Below are 17,770 nucleotides of genomic sequence, written 5' to 3'. Positions count from 1 at the left end.
GTGGCATGATTATTAAAGCCCGAGCAAAAAAGTCATAAAGTTACCCATAAAGTCAAATAATTACCCAGCCAACGTTTGTTGGATCATGAAAGAAATGAAAACACAACACATTTCGCTCATTTTACAGTAGCGAATAAGTAGCCTAATTAATTATCATGCCGTTGTCTTTGGTTGGACTACATTTATTAGCAATCATTGTAATTCATTCAGAATAATTCGCAGGGATCACTCGGAAAATAAACTTGCTCGCCCAGACTGAACAATTAATATGCATGCACACTTGTGACCAGTGTTGGGCAAATGATTTAGTAATGTAAAACATTTCAATGAAGAAATGAGCTATCGTTACCAGTTATTCCCCCCCCCCCCCCCCCCCCCAAAAGTAATATTATTTATTTAGTATTATTTGAATTACCAAGGGAAAGTAGTTATTGGACTACTTTAAAAAAAAAAAAACAACAACAACCTTCAAATTCTATATGTAAAAGAATTTGAATTTTTGACCGGGTCTCACAGGCCAGTTGCATAGAGTTTGAACAGGATAGAGCGGTCCTCATACCACAACTGGTCGTAATACTGCAGGCTTTAATTCAAGTATTTTCACCAATAAGACTTGGTTTTAACTCAGTGTAGTGTGAACTGAAAAAAACAAAACAGTCAGTTGGTACAGTTACATACATACTGTACCTCCACGTACGAAAATAGTCTCCATAACAGTTCAACAATAAAGTGCGTTAAAATGTTTTACCGTGCCGCAAATAAAGCAGAAAAACAGATATTTACACAAATTGGACGGTTTGTAAACTAACATAAAATTGTCCACAAAGTGCAGTAATAATACAGAGTAGTCAGACTGGTCAGGTTATGGGGATAAGGGGATAGAACCTGTCTGTGTCGCTGGTGGTTCTGGTGTGCAGGGCTGCAGAGTGCCCGCCAGATGAGCGTGGACTTTCCCTGCGCCTCCTTCTTTTTTCAAGTTCAACCCTTGAGCTGGGTAAGGGGGCACCATTGATTTCTTTCAGTTGTACTTTCTGTGTCAGCACTGAACGGTGACTGATGAACACAAAACATTCATTGACAGTCAAGAGTAAACCTTGACTCAACCTCCAAAGTCGAATGTCCATGGTCCAATTTTGAGGGTGTGGAGAGTTATTACTTTGCGCTTTAAAAACAAGCAAACTGCGAGTATGATGTAAAACGGACCAATTTTAATCTAACGCGATTTGGGTGAATTTCATTGCGTGGGTTTTCTCCAGGCACTCCGGTTTCCTCCCACATCCCAAAAACAAACAGTATGTTAATTGGAGACTCTAAATTGCCTGTAGGTGTGAATGTGAGTGCGAATGGTTGTTTGTTTATATGTGCCCTGCGATTGGCTTGCGACCACTTCAGGGTGTACCCCGCCTCTCGCCCGCTCCAGCATACCCGCGACTCTAAGTGAGGATAAGCGGTGTAGAAAATGGATGTATGGAGCTTTTATAAATCATTCCATGTACTGGCCGGCACGCAACACTGGCGGGGTGGGTGGAAGCGGGGTTACACACAAACGATCATTGGAGGGGATCTACTGTGGATACATCAAATCTGGGGACATATTTAAGTCGGCAGCAGTTTTCACCAACGCACCCGGCTGTCAAACTCCTGAAGTTTGCAGATGACACCACTGTCATCGGCCTCGTCAAGGACGGTGACGAGTCTGCATATCCGACAGGAAGCGGAGCGGCTGGAGCTGCGGTGCGGCCGACACAACCTGGAGCTGAACACGCTCAAGACGGTAGAGATGATCGTGGACTTCAGGAGGCATCCTTCGCCACAGCTGCTCCTCACGCTGTCCAGCTGCCTTGTGTCAACCGTCGAGACCTTCGAGTTCCTGGGAATTACAGTCTCTCAGGACCTGAAGTGGGCGACCGACATCAACTCCGTCCTCAAAAAGGCCCAGCAGAGGATGTACTTCCTGCGGCTTCTGAGAAAGCACGGCCTGCCACCGGAGCTGCTGAGACAGTTCTACACAGCGGTCATCGAATCGGTCCTGTGTTCTTCCATCACAGTCTGGTTTGGTGCTGCTACAAAAAAGGACAAACTCCGACTGCAACGGACAACCAAAACCGCTGAAAGGAATGTCGGTACCCCCCTACCCAACCTTGAGGACTTGCACGCTGCCAGAACTAAGACAAGAGCGTGCAAAATCCTCTTGGACCCTCCGCATCCCGGTCCTCTTCCAGCTCCTTCCATCAGGTAGGCGCTACCGATCAATGCAAACTAGAACTAGCAGACATTCCAACAGCTTCTTCCTTCTCGCGATCAACTTCTTAAACAGCTAACCTACAATTCCATTGCAACATGCTGGCATTTTTTGACTTGACTTGAGTTCAAATATATATTACTCGTGCACTCACTGTAGTTGTCTTGCCACGCTTGTAGTCTTACATTTTCGCGGCTCAAATATGTAGGGATGTGTAGGCATAAGAAAGATGCTAGACAATGTAGCATCCATTTTTCCAGGTAGTAATAGTGTTTGAATGATAGTTAACAGTTAAGCGGGCCGTGGTTTCAGCACATTCAGCCAGTGTGTTTGAGAAAGGAGAGAATGACATGTTTTTGAACAATATTGAAACCTCATTTTATTTCGTTGGCAAATATTTTTAATCATTCAAATTTGGTAGGGCTGTTAAAGGGGGAAAAAATTCCCATTGTTTGATTCATTACATAGGTCAAAATGAGTCAGTGACCTGGTTGAAGTTTGACATCTATGCAATTTGGCGATTGAATGCAATAGCCTTTGAACACCAAACCACATGCAGAACGAGTCAATTTGAATTTGCCCTCACTGTGACATTGAAACGTGACACTGACTGTGTGTTTATTGAATGACAATAAAGACTGCGAGCGCGAATGGTTGTTTGTCGTGCCCTGTGACCAAGGGCTGCTTGTTAATTTAGGACCTGGACAACGTGGTGTGATTGATGCAACCGTCATTTCTGCTCATTACCAGGAAATCCTGAAGGAGAATGTTTGGTCATCAGTTCATGACTTCAAGCTGAGGCTTGAAGTCAAAACACACTAGCAAGTCAACTTCTGAATGGCTTAACTCAAATTCCGGACTTGAAGCCGATTGAAATGCTGTGGCTTGACCTTAAAAAAGCCATTCACGCTCGGAAACCCTCCAGTGTTGCTGAATTAAAACAAACATTGCCAGTTATAGAACATGCTCGATTTCTGTTGTTGCTGCTGAGGGTGGCCCAACAGGTTCTTAGCTTTGGGGGGGGGGGGGGGGGGGGGGGGGGGGGGGGGTCATTACTTTTTCCACACAGGGCCAGGTACCTTTGAATATTACAGTAAAAGTTTTGAGATGATTTACTTGTTAGATGATAATCTGTAAAAAAGGACTTTAAGGACTATCTGCAGGAATAGGGACAATCTTCTCAAATTCACCCTTTTTTTTAGTTGTTGATAAACTTTAGGCTAATATTCAGAATCGTTTATGAGAAATATTTATTGTGTCTAGATTTCTTTTTAATGAAAGTTGACTACTTTTTTTTAAACCTATATTAATATTTTGATCATACAAAGATGAACTGAAAGACAGGCACATGTAGTTAGCCTACGTTTTTAATTCAAATTGTATATGATTTTGTTGCAAATTCTAATCGTTCATTTTATATTGCATTTATTTGCTTTAAAAGTAAGGATGTACTTGTTCTAAAGGTGTTTTTAAAGCTCTTGTTTTGTTTTTAATTCAGGAATTCTACTCTCACAGCCCATCTGCAGACAGTGAGTCTACACTTTCATGCGTTGCTTCCATCCAGTGGTTAGAATGTGAAATTGCAGTTGCCCAAGCAACAAGCAGTCAGCAGATAATGCACATAAAACTGTTTTCATAACCCTATGCTGTTAAACGAAGTAAAATGTTACCATCACATTATAGTCTAATATAATCTGCCTTGAGTGGGTTAGTCCATTGCTGCATACGTCAGCGCGTTTATTTGTGTCAGATCAGCCTGTTAACTAATGTACTGGACTTTATATAAAGATATATTTATGTATAAAATACATATCTTACGTTTAGGATATAGGTAAGCACCAAACCAACAGGTATTTTCTAAATTTCGCGAGTGTTTACGTTAACAATGTATGTAACACTGTACTCTGATTTTTTAAACTATTTTTTTTCAATGAAAAATAAAAATGTAACAAAATTAGAATTTGATAAGACAGCACACTTATTTTATTTTAAATATCTCAAATAATAAAAAAATACAAAACAGGTTTAATGAAAAATTGCTTCATGCTTTTTTAAATTAATTCATCGATCCATCCATTATATGAGCCGATAAATAAAGGTTAAATACATTTTGGGAAAATAAATAAAGTTGTAATGTGGAGTATAATGTGCTTGTCAAACCAAGCTCCACCCACCGTCTTCTGTCATGTGACCGACCAGGAAGGGCAGGATTTTAAATTGTTTTTTTTTTTTTGTGTGTAAAACTCCAAGAGGAAAACATAACGCCTATGTGTTCCTACACAGCCAAATAAGCAAGTATTATCCTTAATACATATCCTTCCGCATGAAATATCACTGTTTCGAAATTCATGTGGCTGGATAACTTGTCGACAATAATGTTAACGTAATCCTTGAATGCATTTGTGATATTTTAGCTTCACGTAGCTAGCAAGCTAACAGCTGAGCCGAGCTCACTCAGTTTTGTCTACGCAACTTTTGCTTTAATCAGCGTGGATCCGTCTGACAAGTACTGTCTCGCTGCCTGGGCCTCGGCATTTACATTATTCACACAGTTTAGTCTTACTGTGGTTGAGCAAATGGGATGTACGTGTTAGGTATTTGTTTAAGTCATTCTCAGCGAGGCATTAGCTGGCTAACTACTCAACGAGCGCTGGTTACTCAGTATTAGCTGACCTCCTTCTAAGAGTACGGTATAACGTTTTTGACACTTATCTCAATTTACATGCACAGCCCCCCGCCCCACCCAAAAAAAAAAAAGAAAAACCCAAACGGCCCTCAGAGAGACAACATGTCGTACGGTCAAGGAGACGGTTATCGCCCAGCCCCTCGGGACTTCACGAGCCTCATCCAAACATGCAGCTCCAATATTCAGAAGATCACACAAAACAGTAAGTGCTGCTACCTGCCTACTACTAAATTTAAAATCTACCCAAAATCACACAGGCTATAACTCTCGACAGTGCCAGGATATAGTACATGTAAGCTAATGCATGATCATTGAACGTTAGGAGAGGATTTCCATGCAGGTATTGTGTTGCATTGGATTTATTGTAATTTTAAGACATAAGTTGTTGAAGGAGAAACATTTTCAATTTTCAATCTCCTAAAGGTATTGAGAGCTCTGGTGATTGATGATGTTGCAACTGGAAGCCACACCCTTCTCTGCTACTCTATTTAGTGAGGTGTAGCAGATCTGAGGCTGGATTTACACTGCAGGTCCAGCCAAGTGCCTAATTCCAATTTAAAGCTTTTATCCGTTTTTTGACTGTCTTTTTACATTTAATGTATACATTTGACCCCAAATGGGTCTGTGTATAATCACTGAACACATGAAACAACCCGAATATGCAGATCCCCACATTCCGCCTAAATAACTCCACAAGCAACAACACAGAATTAAACAATTATACATCCATCCATCAATTTTCCATACCACTTATCCTCAATAATAGAAATATTAAACATTACATACAGTTCAGTTGGCCAGGGCCACGCAAGAACATGTAAACTCCACACAGGCGAGGCCAGATTTGAGCCCGGGTCCTCAAATCTGTGAGGCAGACGTGCTAAGCAGTCGCCCACCGTGCCGACCAGGACTGACCCCTTGACTTAAATGAGGGTAGCTGGGGTTTGCATCTATTTTTCTTTTAATGATCGACACACCACCTCTTGTACCATATTTAGACCATATTACAGCGACTGCCTTTGCTGTACTTTGGCTTTACAACAGTTTGAATGTATTTTGGTGACCGCTAGCTCACCTGTAAGGGGTATAGCCAATCTGTCATTTAGAAGAGGCCAGATTCCAATCTGAAGATATCTGATTTCATACGTTTGTTTCTCTATACACTGCCGTGATGCATATTTGAAATGTGAAAATATTTTATATATACATATATATATCTGAAAATAATAATTGTAATTGTGTCACTTGAACCATGGGTAAATCCAGTCTTAATGTATCCTGGAACCTCAGAGGTTGACCACAATCCATTGCAGGAGACTGCTCCTTTGTGGAAATCTAAAATCCAGTTTTCCACTAGGGTATAACGGATTGCTGTATGGAGAGGAAAAAACAAAACAACATGTACAGCAGTGGCAAACTGAGAGGATACAGTATTTGTTTATTTAATTCAGAATTTAGAAGTTTCACTGTCGAAAAAGCCAAACTAGCAACACAGTAAGGTTGTTTTTTTAATGGGTATTTTTGTCTCATGATTTTCCGGTAACATAAGAATGTCAGCTGTGTAGCTTAGCATCTGAGTGCACTGTAGCATCAATTGACAATATTTCATTTGCTATTATTCTCTTAATACTTACCACGTAGGCTATTCAAATATTCCATGTCATATTGCAAATGTAGGCAACTATGATTGCATAAAAACAAAAGAGTGAACTATTTTAAAATTTTCGGGATTGCACTGATGGATGTCTGAACTCAATGCATTGTCTTGACTGGCCTCCTCTTTACAAACATTCAATATACACTAGTAATACTGACACTGTCATACAAATAGAGACTTGCATAACTGCTTACTGCAGTGAAATAATTTCAGTGTTTGCTTATATGATCACAATGCCACAGTCATCAGCGACAATATTAGGTAAGCCTAAACAATCTAGTGACATATAATAGAATAACTATCAAATCTAACGCATGCTTCATTTGGGCAAAATGGCAACAGCTTTTAGTATGAACCATCGCAGATCTACACCCTTGCAACGACTCCAGTAATGACATTTTATTTCAATGAAGGCCTGTCTTTCAGTCAATCAAACTGAACATTCTGAACGGCATTATGGATCCAGCTATTTTCCTGGTTTTAATAAGATTTGCCTCCTGTTGTCGCTGGGGAGTTCATGTCTACCGTTAAAATAAAGACAGAAGGCCTTTGTTTTCTCCCAATGAACAGAAAGTGGGCCATGTGATGTGACCGTCACATGCTCCTTCTTAAGCCACTTGCACACTGGCTTCCCGGTAAATCGTCTCATCACTGGCGTAACAGTGGAGATTAATTCGCCTGTTCCCTGCAGAGAGAACTCACCGAAGCAGGACATTTCTGTGTTCGAAGTCTGGTCACAGAGCTTTTGCGGCTTATCCTATGAAGATAATTAGATGCATGGCGATGTCAGTGCAACAGCGTCGGTTGCTTTCAACAAGAAGGGGCGTAGAAAGCGAGTCTTGGGTGTTAAAACTTCACACGCTGGTTGTGGCTGGCTGTGTTCCACCTCTGATTCAATGGCAGAAGCTGCCAAAATTATCAGGTTGACTTGAATTCCACATCCCCTATCAATACCTTACATTTACAACAGTGAGTCAGAAAAAAAGTCAGCTTGGATGGCCACTGAGTTTAGAGTATTATTAGCTCTTTTCACATTGGCCGCTTTCAAACTGCATTCCTGGTAAATTGGTGTATTAGAGAGTTAATAGTAGAATGAGGCTTAATTTGCCTGTCTGTTTCGGACAGAGCTCATTAAAGCAGGACATTGCCATGTCCAAAGTATACGTCAGCATTACCGCTTTCAAAACAAAGGGGACTCGCTCTCAACTGTTAAACTTCACAAAAACCAATGTGGAATATGCTATTGGCCGCTATCCTTTTCCCCCGTGGCAAAAGTACAGATTTGGGATGGGGTGCCATGTCCCACTTCAGCCAGTTCTCTGGCAAATATATCCTGGCTCTCTACTAGTACGCCTCTGATGCGCCAATTTACCGGGATTGCAGTGTGACAGTAGTTATTAAGTGAAAGCGCATTGAGGGTTTCATGCTATATGTCTCTTGACATCTGTAGCTTTACCGTGTTTCGTCCCAAATATTTTATGTTGATAGCCTTCTTCAACCCCAATTCCAATGAAGTTGGGACGTTGCATTAAACATAAATAAAAACAGAATACGATGATTTGCAAATCATGTTCAACCTATATTTATTTGAATACACTACAAAGCATAATTACTCAATAATTTCTGTCATAACTAATGAGTTAGAACAATCCTTATAGTGATAATTCCTCAAGTTAAGCTCTTAATAGACTATTGCCATCAAATCACTGCATTTCACAGAGTTAGCTTGACCAGACAATTATTGCACTTTTGTCTACAGATTCATATTCACTTTGTTTCTTTCCTCTGACAGCTGCTCAGATCAAAAATATGGTGAGCCAGTTGGGGACCAGGCAGGACAACAGTGAACTTCAGGATCGGCTGTATGTATCAACTAACAAAACAATACAAATAGATATCATCAGTTCCATGGTCAAAATGTTACCATTATAAAACCTTATAACTGTACAAGCAATGTTTAAAAGTAAAATTTTAACTAAGTGTAAAAGTAAAATAACCGGTAAGTAGTAAAATGAGTGGAGCAGAGGTAACGAGGCAACGAGGCAGACATTCACAAATTGACTTTTTTAAACAACACTACCTTACACAAATATAAACCACAGTCTCTATAGTGGGTATGGAAAGTATTCAGACCACCCTAAAATTTTCCGTCTTTGTTATATTGCAGCCATTTGCTAAAATCATTTAAGTATTTTGTTCCCTCATTAATGTACACACAGCACCCCATATTGACACAAATTGAGATTTTTTTGCAGATTTATTAAAAAAGAAAAACTGAGATATCACACAGCTATAAGTATTCAGACCCTTTCCTCAGTATGAGGCAGAAGCACCCTTTTTGAGCTAATACAGCCATGAGTTGCTTTGGGAATGATGCAACATGTTTTTCACACCTGGATTTGGGGGTCCCCTGCCATTCCTCCTTGCAGACCCTGTCCAGTAATGTCAGGTTGGATGGTGAACGTTGGTGGGCAGCCATTTTCAGGTTGACTTTCTAGAACTTTCTCCCATCTCCTGACTGCATCTCTGGAGCTCAGCCACAGTGATCTTTGCTCTGGATACATATGGCTGTGTGATATTTCACTTTTCCTTTTTTAATAAATCTGCCAAAATTTCAACAATTCAAATTTTTTCTGTCAATATGGGGTGCTGTGTGTACATTAATGAGGGAAAAAAGAACTTAAATGATTATAGCAAATGGCTGGAATATAACAGATTGAAAAATTTAAGGTGTCTGAGTAATTTCTGTACCCACTGTCTATATTGAATATATGTTGTAAAAAATCAATATATTTAGTCCTAATTTTCAAAAAAAGTTTTTAAAAAATGTGCCGTTGAACAAGTGACAACGAAACGGTGATGCTGGAGCCTTCGTCAAATGTGAGTCTGCTGAAATCATGCAACTTCCAGTGTCTATTCTTCTCGTCACGTTTACATGTCTAGTTGAGACTGTTTCTTTTGAGCGAAATGTCAGAGAAAGGCCACAGAGCAGAAATGATCTTTTAAAACTGATGTCAGATCCGCAGATATCATGTGAAGTGCCCTGAGGCCTTGCATGTGTACCACACTTGGGGCGGTTTGAACTCCATAGTTTTCGTGTGACTTTTAATAATCCCCCCCCCCCCCCCCCCCCCCAAACTCAAATTCCCCAAATGGACCTAAGGGGTTTTCAACAGTAGAAAAATTGCAAAACCTAAAAACCTGTACCATGCTGTGTGCAATAAAAAAAACGTTGTAACTGTGAATTGTTGCTGTTTTCACAGGCAGCAGATACAACACTACACTAACCAGCTTGCAAAAGAAACCAACAAGCACCTGAAGGAGTTGGGCTCAGTTGCTCTGCCAACATCACCCTCAGAGCAAGTTAGTACAGTACACAGCAATCTGATCTTGTAGCCCTCAACTGTCCATCTAGAATCACTTCTGACTGGTAACGCTTAACAAACCATGAACACTGTCTTGAATTTACTGCTGTCTTATTCATGTTTTTGTATATTATTTTTTATTGAATACAGAATACTTAATTGATGACCTGGAATTGGCTGGTGACCAAGGTTAGGGTGTCCCCTGCCTCTCACCCAAAGTCAGCTGGGATTGGCTCCAGCACACATAATTACTGAATGAATGAATTGGTACTTAATTTATTTTCTTAATACTCGGAGGAATGATTCTTGCAGATGTACACCACCCACCCACCCACAGCATAAGGTACACTTGCACAATATAATGGGATTCAATCAATACTTGCGTTGTTGCTGCCTACACCACGATGATAAGACTTTATTTAATGATTTCAATAAATGTTTATTATTTTTAGTTTGCAATGGTGTCAAACTGCAGTATTTCGATTGCTTCATCTAGGCCACAGCATACAAAAATATGACAAAAAGCTCTCAATAATGTAGTTCTTGATTGCTGCAAACTGAAAACACGGTAAAGCAAAGCAAAGCAAATTTATTTGTATACCGTAAACTGGGGTACTAAGGGATTAATTAGAGGTTTTCTGATTGTTCCGCGAAACAAACAACAGATGATGACAGCGACATATGCCATTTTGCGACTCCCTGGTCACTCTTTCAAATGGTTTAAATGGCGATTGAATTTTTTCATCCTGTTATTTATTTTTTGTTTTACATTTTTTAATTGACTGTACCTTATTAACCCAACTTTGGGGCTATAAAGGCTTCTTTAGACTTGCGTGGACGGCGACCGTAGTTTCACTTATATACTCGAGCGCAACCCACGCGCGCCCTTTGAGACACTTCTTACCAATTACTTTTATCAATAACCTGTCTTCACTCAAACTACTCAAACAGGACAGAGTCGTGTACCTCACCATTTATTCTCATTTGTCTTTTTGCTGGAATGTTCATAAGAGGTTTTGTCTCCGAACTGTCTGGCCGTGATGGATCACTCACTGATGTCTCTACTTTTGTCCCCACCATCACTTTCTCGTGAATTCCAAACTGTTCTGCAGCTTTCCAATGGCTCATTGGAAACCTACAACCTTTATAGCCTTCCCAGTGTCCTCTTTGTCATGTGTTTTGCTAGTGCTGGTGCCCAGCTTCAACTTGCATGTGCACCTCAGGATGTCCCTTATTACCCCAGGAATTTGTTAGTCTTTACCATATAAATAAAATCAGGAAATATTATTTTACAGAATAACAGTACTATAATGGTATATAAACTACATGTACCTGATAAAGTCTGCAACATGCAGATAGAGAGGCTGTTCTCATAGGCACTGTCACCTGACCTCCAGAAACGAAGTTTGGACAGTATAAACATTTCATGGCTCTCGCTAACATTTTATTGTCAACTCACTGGAACTGGTAATAATAGTTGAAGAACAACTTTACTGCCTCAGTTTACAGTACTTAGCCGCAACGCTAACCAATGTATGAGGTAGGTGATTTTGTTTTTGCAAAGCAGACGATAAAAACTTGATGAAAGAAAATTCTGAAAAATAGTCTTTATTTACCAGGCAGGCCCTTTTTACCCCAGTTTACAGGTCGCGCGTTTCATGTACAAGGTAACTCAATGTGCTTTACATGAGTAAAAGCCTTTAAAAACAGAAAAATATCCAGCGTCAAACATTTAAAACAAAGAGAAAAATAATAATAAAAATAGTAAATAATAAAAATACTCTTAAATTAACACGTCTAACAGTGGCAGTCAAGACTGAGCATTATCTTGATAAATACATAACTTGATGTAATGTAGCTCATCTATTGAAACTCAGGTTGTCCAGTCCATCTATTGTTGTGGCTGGCTGGTTTAGCTACTGCTATCTTATATGATTGTCCTCTGGTATGAGACAACAAGTTTCCACATTAGCCTTGCTGTTAAATTTACCACCGGTGGTATAAAAGGAATAATTGTTTAGGGTTGCTGATAGAGATGTAATAATGTCAAATGACCTATGACCCAGTACATCAGTTCGATATATTGAAAACATTTCTTCTTCCTCTGGATTGTGTTCACTCGTAGAATACTCAGTCAATGCTTGTCGCAGACCGTTAATCAAAGCTTGTGGTGTTTGCATAATTTTATTTCTTATCATAACTGTCGCCATCCTTTCTTCACCCTGTGGTGTCCAGAGGCAGCAGAAGATTCAGAGGGAACGGCTGATGAATGATTTCTCCGCTGCTCTCAACAACTTCCAAGCAGTCCAGAGGCGTGCAGCGGAGAAGGAGAAGGAGTCAGTAGCCCGGGCAAGAGCTGGATCCCGCCTTTCAGTAAGTAGGAGTCTGAACTTTGTATAAATTAACCGCAGTAAAGGACAAGTATCGATGAGCTGAGACACCTTAGGCACGGCGACACCGAGCGAGGCGATGGAACCCCACTGGACTGTTGCTAAGTGGGCGGGGTCCAGGTTTTGTTGAGTGGGCAACCATCGGCCACTAGTTTTGCTGCAATTAAAAATGTGAATTTCCCGTGATCGGTGTCGCACCGTCCCATATAACGGCCGGTCAAAAATGCTCTTTCTTATCTTGGGAGCTTTCACAACCATAAAATATGTTTCAGGGTATAAGCGAGATTCAGCCGTAACAATACAGTGTCTACTGTAAATATAAATATACATTAGATAAACATAGATCATTTTACACTATGCGAGTCCCGGGATGCACACAATGAGCTCCAGCCCTGGAACAATGTGTCCTGCAATTTATCATCACGGAATGCAGGTACAGTAATCCTCCGCCACGCCATCGTTCTTACGTCACAATCCCGCTTTATTGAAAATTTCCACTGAGAAGTTTAAATATAAAGGACACTGACCATTACATTTTAAGTGCCTTTTGTTCCAAATGTTTAATTCCTTTTCTTTTACTCAACATCCACGCTGAGTATCTGTCTCTCCTGCTACGTTTCTCCTCGTCGCTGTCTGGGCGGCGCACGATCAGTGATTACTGATATGCAGATTTGATTGGCTGAAGGGGGGTTGCTGAACTCGCATGTGATCAGTCGGTATGGTTCAACACTACCGTAAAGCCTGTAATCTGTTGCGGTGCACCATATGTCTTTAATCATAACCTTTCTTTTTTGGCTATGCTGTGGGTACGTATGGGACTGCTTCTAGGTCCAGACGCGGACCGCCGCCCGCCAGTTATTTAACTCCTTATGTCGCCACGACTGAGCGAGCTGTTTAGCACCTTAGCTCGCTAGCTAGTTATCTTACGGGCTAGAGAACTTAAGTATTAAAGCAAAGCAAAGCAAATGTATTTATTTCGTACACCTGGTACCGCAATGTGCTTTACGTAATTAAAAGCATTTAAAAACAAGGGAAAAAAAGCTTATAAATATTTAAAACAAAGAAAAAAATAAAAGTACAATTAAGACAGCGTACAGTGCAATAAATGGAGTGGACTCCATGCAGGCTTTCATGTGTTGCACTGAGGAGAGGCTTCCGCCGAGCCATAAAGCCCCGACTGGGGGAGGGTTGCAGTGATGGTTGACTTTCTAGAACTTTCTCCCATCTCCCGACTGCATCTCTGGAGCTCAGCCACAGTGATCTTTGGGTTCTTCTTTACCTCTCTCACCAAGGCTCTTCTCCCCAAATTGCTCAGTTTGACCAGACGGCCAGCTCTACGAAGGGTTCTGTTCGTCATAAACGTCTTCCATTTAAGGAATATGGAGACCACTGTGCTCTTAACCTTTAAGTGCAGCAGAAATATTTTTGTAACTTTGCCCAGATCTGTGCCTTGCCGCAATTCTGTCTGTGAGCTCTTCAGGCAGTTCCTTTGACCTCATGATTCTCATTTGCTCTGACGTGCACTGTGAGCTGTAAGGTCTTATACAGACAGGTGTGTGGCTTTCCTAATCAAGTCCAATCAGTACCTTCAAACACAGCCGGACTCCAATGAAGGTGTAGAACCATCTTAAGGATGATCAGCAGAAATCGACAGCAGGAGAGTTCAACATATGAGTGTCACAGCAAAGGGTCTGAATACTTATGGCTGTGTTATTTTTCAGGTTTTCTTTTTTAATAAATCTAAAGAAATTACAACAATTATTGTTGCCCCCTGTCAATATGGGGTGCTGTGTGTACATTAATGAGGGAAAAAAATGAACTGAATGATGATTTTAGCAAATGGCTGCAATATAACAAAGAGTGAAAGATTTAAGGGGGTCTGAAAACCCACTCCTTACCCACTGTATATGGGTAAACAATGCTATGCGTCTATGGATGGAGATTCACCATGCTGTATGTGTCCCTGCTCATTTTGTGCGTCTCAGACGCGGGACGCACATAAGACGAGATCCCTCTGTGTTTGTGTTTTTTGTTTTTTATGTATTTTTTTTTTTTTTTTTAACTGATATTATCACCCATAGCAGCAATTTCTTTTCTTTTTTTTCAGGCCGATGACAGTGTACGAGATGAAAAGCTTGTGTCTTTCGAAAAGTAAGTAAATGGCAGTATTTGTTCCAGTTATGACATTTAGGTAGGTAGTCAGATTTTTGATTTATCTGATGTTAATTCTGGATTTGGATTCAATGTACATTTATTACATGATTGTTTTTATAGATTAATGTTTTCGTTTTAATTTTATTCATTATCTTTATTCAAATTAATTTGTCAGGAATTTAGAAATACTTGATCAAATGACCACTAAATAATACTATTAATGATACAGTGACTTATATGGTCACACAGAGTTAGTAGTGTTGCAGATTGAGTGTTGTAGTGGTTTACGTATAGTGTTGCCAATATGGACAGTATTTTTCTTGCTAGTAATTTCAGGAAACCGGAGCACTAATAAATTGAAAAGGTATCTGCCGCGGATGCTCAAAATTCTGCAGTTATATTTATAGTATCTCCCACATACACACACACACATCTTTTAATGTCTTGTGCCCAACAGTCAGGATGACTGGGGTCAAATGACCACTCAGACAGAGGAGGCGGCCATCACCGAGGAGGACCTGGAACTTATTAAGGAGAGAGAAACCAACATCAGACAGCTGGAGGTCAGTGTCTTCTTCTCATTGCTCATCACCCAATCAACTTTCACTCTCCATCACTCCATGGGATCACGTTTGTATCATGCTGTTTTTTATTACAGTCGGACATAATGGATGTGAACCAGATTTTTAAGGACCTCGCAGTGATGATCCATGACCAAGGAGAGATGATTGGTGAGGCGAAGCAGTTTTTTCAGCAAGCACATTCTGCACGTGCTACAACAGTGTGGCTTCGTAGTAAAAGAGTGCGGGTACTAGACTGGCCTGCCTGCAGTCCAGACCTGTCTCCCATGGAAAATGTGTGGCGCATTATGAAGCGTAAAATACGACGACTGAGACCCCGGACTGTTGAACAGCTGAAGCTGTACATCGAGCAAGAATGGGAAAGAATTCCACCAACAAAGCTTCAACAATTAGTGTCCTCAGTTCCCAAACGTTTATTGAATGTTGTTCAAAGAAAAGGTGATGTAACACCGTGGTAAACATGACCCTGTCCCAGCTTTTTTGGAACGTGTTGCAGCCATAAAATTCTAAGTTAATGATTATTTGCTAAGAACAATCAAGTTTATCAGTTTGAACATTAAATAGCTTGTCTTTGTCGTGTATTCAATTAAATATAGGTCGAACATGATTTGCAAATCATTGTATTGTGTTTTTGTTTAACACAATGCCCCAACTTCATTGGATTTGGGGTTGTAGTTCTGTTGACCTATTTATCTTTTTCTTGTTTTGTTGGTTTGTAAGCTTCGCATAAACGATCACAAAAGGGGCATGAGTAATTATGAGTGTGTTTTTTGGGGCCAAAAAACACAGCACAAGGTCTTTAAGTTGAAAGTTATGCTATGTTATCTTTCTCTGTTATAGTATGACCTAATTCTTAAAAGAGCGATGAAGTGTCATAATTGTACTGGATGTATATTTACATACACTGCACATTGCGTATGTGCTGTTTTGCAGATAGTATCGAGGCAAATGTGGAGAATGCTGAAGTCCATGTAGAGCGAGGAGCAGAACAACTGCAGAGAGCCGCCTATTACCAAGTAAGTCACTCTTTAGTCATTTGTGTTGATGGTGTCCACGGTCCTTGACTGAGGTAGTTGTTCTTAGATGGAGATTGCAGAAAGACCTGTCCTGTTCAACCATTTTATGGTCACTGGGCCGCAGCTCAGTTTCAGGGTGTTGACAATCTTGTCACAGTCTAGGCCATCTTCATGCCATCTTTCCCCCCAGTTCCTCAGAGAGTTCTTTGCCATGAGGTGCCATAGTGATCTTCCAGTAGTGACCAGTATAGGATGAGATATGTGGGGCATATATTTTAAAGGGACAGTAAATTTACAGTGTGATACAGCAATTTACATTGTCGCAAAGTGTCATGTGTTCGCTATGGGAAAAGTCAAATAAAATATTTACACAAATGTAAGGGGTGTACTCATTTTTAAGAGCTACTTTGTATCGCCTATATATACTCACATTGCTGTCCTTTGTTCCCTGCTAACAACCTTTTGCTTTCCTAATGACAGCAAAAGTCCCGGAAGAAGATGTGCATCCTGGCATTAGTTTGCTCCATTGCGCTGGTCATTCTTGGCATCATCATCTGGCAAGTGTCCAAGTGACTTCACTCCACGCTAATTGCGTCATTGTTATTACTACGTTTTACTCAGTCCTCCTCCCACCTGAAAATACCTGCTTGGCAGAAGAAGAGCAGATAGATACTGCTCACTTCATCAGGCTCACAGGCATAGATTAGAGCAGAGCTGAATTGACTACGGATGTTTTTGTTTTTTCCTTTTTCTTTTTCTTTTTTAAAATAGCAGCACACATTTGAACCGCGATTTAAGAGGAACTGTGGTGGCGTAGGGGATTGATGTATTGTTTTCCTTTTCTGCACTAACACTGTCACTGTATTTAGAATGTGCAATTATTGCAATTAGCAGACCAAACAAGGCAGGAATATAAAAGACGATTGTGATTTTTAGGGGCTGTGTGTATTATTATTTTGATCCTTTCCTATTGTGGCACCTCATGGAAAAAGTGTTTATTGCACAGTTGAAGTGTTAAGTGAGCAAGCCAGTAATAAAGACTACTGAAAGCTGGCTGGGGCCTTAGATGAAATTATAACCACACATGACTAGGATGACTTCAAGTGGCGATTGTAGTCTAACTGTTGTATACATGTCTTAACAGAAAACCAGTACATCCATATTTGTAAATATTACACTGTTCTGCATTATAGCCTGCCGTATACAGTATATCTTGAAAAAGCAAACCCTGCCCGAAGAAGCATTTGAATTGATTTATATGACTCATGTATGTAATAAATGTCTTGATTACAATATTTTAATTGCGGGTGTGCCATTTTTCTTCATTATGTGATGCTCGTTCAAATGTACTGTACACTCTATTCATGAACGGTTCTAAATGTGCAGGTTCTATGCATGGTCTAGAATAGATTCTTTTAGATGTTACCAGGATCCTTTTAGAATGGTGCAAAAGATTCTCAAATCAAATTTGTCTGATAGGATCGGGCTATATGAATAATTTTAAAATTAGTAATGCAAGAAAATACAAAAATATCAACATTATAAATGACAAACATCGTCACTACATGTCATTTAAAGGCAAATGGTCGGCACCCTTTTAACAATAAAATGTCACAATTCAAAACTTTGGAAACAAAATGTAATAATAATAATGACTACTTGATAGGCAGCACACGGAG

At 40.1% G+C, this 17,770-nt stretch overlaps 1 protein-coding gene across 1 annotated transcript; it reads left to right on the top strand.

Moving 5' to 3' along the window:
* The first annotated feature begins 4,468 nt into the window (after positions 1 to 4,468).
* Positions 4,469 to 17,386, top strand: stx12 (syntaxin 12). The gene is made up of 10 exons (XM_061665358.1): positions 4,469 to 4,533; positions 4,973 to 5,130; positions 8,378 to 8,447; positions 9,849 to 9,948; positions 12,186 to 12,323; positions 14,448 to 14,491; positions 14,952 to 15,057; positions 15,153 to 15,225; positions 16,009 to 16,091; positions 16,572 to 17,386. Exons 2-10 carry the CDS (start codon positions 5,031 to 5,033, stop codon positions 16,662 to 16,664), a joined length of 807 nt encoding a protein of 268 aa, XP_061521342.1. The 5' UTR covers positions 4,469 to 4,533; positions 4,973 to 5,030; the 3' UTR covers positions 16,665 to 17,386.
* Positions 17,387 to 17,770: the final 384 nt, after the last annotated feature.

The sequence above is a fragment of the Phycodurus eques genome, chromosome 20 (genome assembly GCF_024500275.1).
Source record: "Phycodurus eques isolate BA_2022a chromosome 20, UOR_Pequ_1.1, whole genome shotgun sequence".
Taxonomy (NCBI): Eukaryota; Metazoa; Chordata; class Actinopteri; order Syngnathiformes; family Syngnathidae; genus Phycodurus; species Phycodurus eques.
Note: the sequence above shows the minus strand (reverse complement) of the source record. Positions and strands in the feature narration are given on the sequence as shown.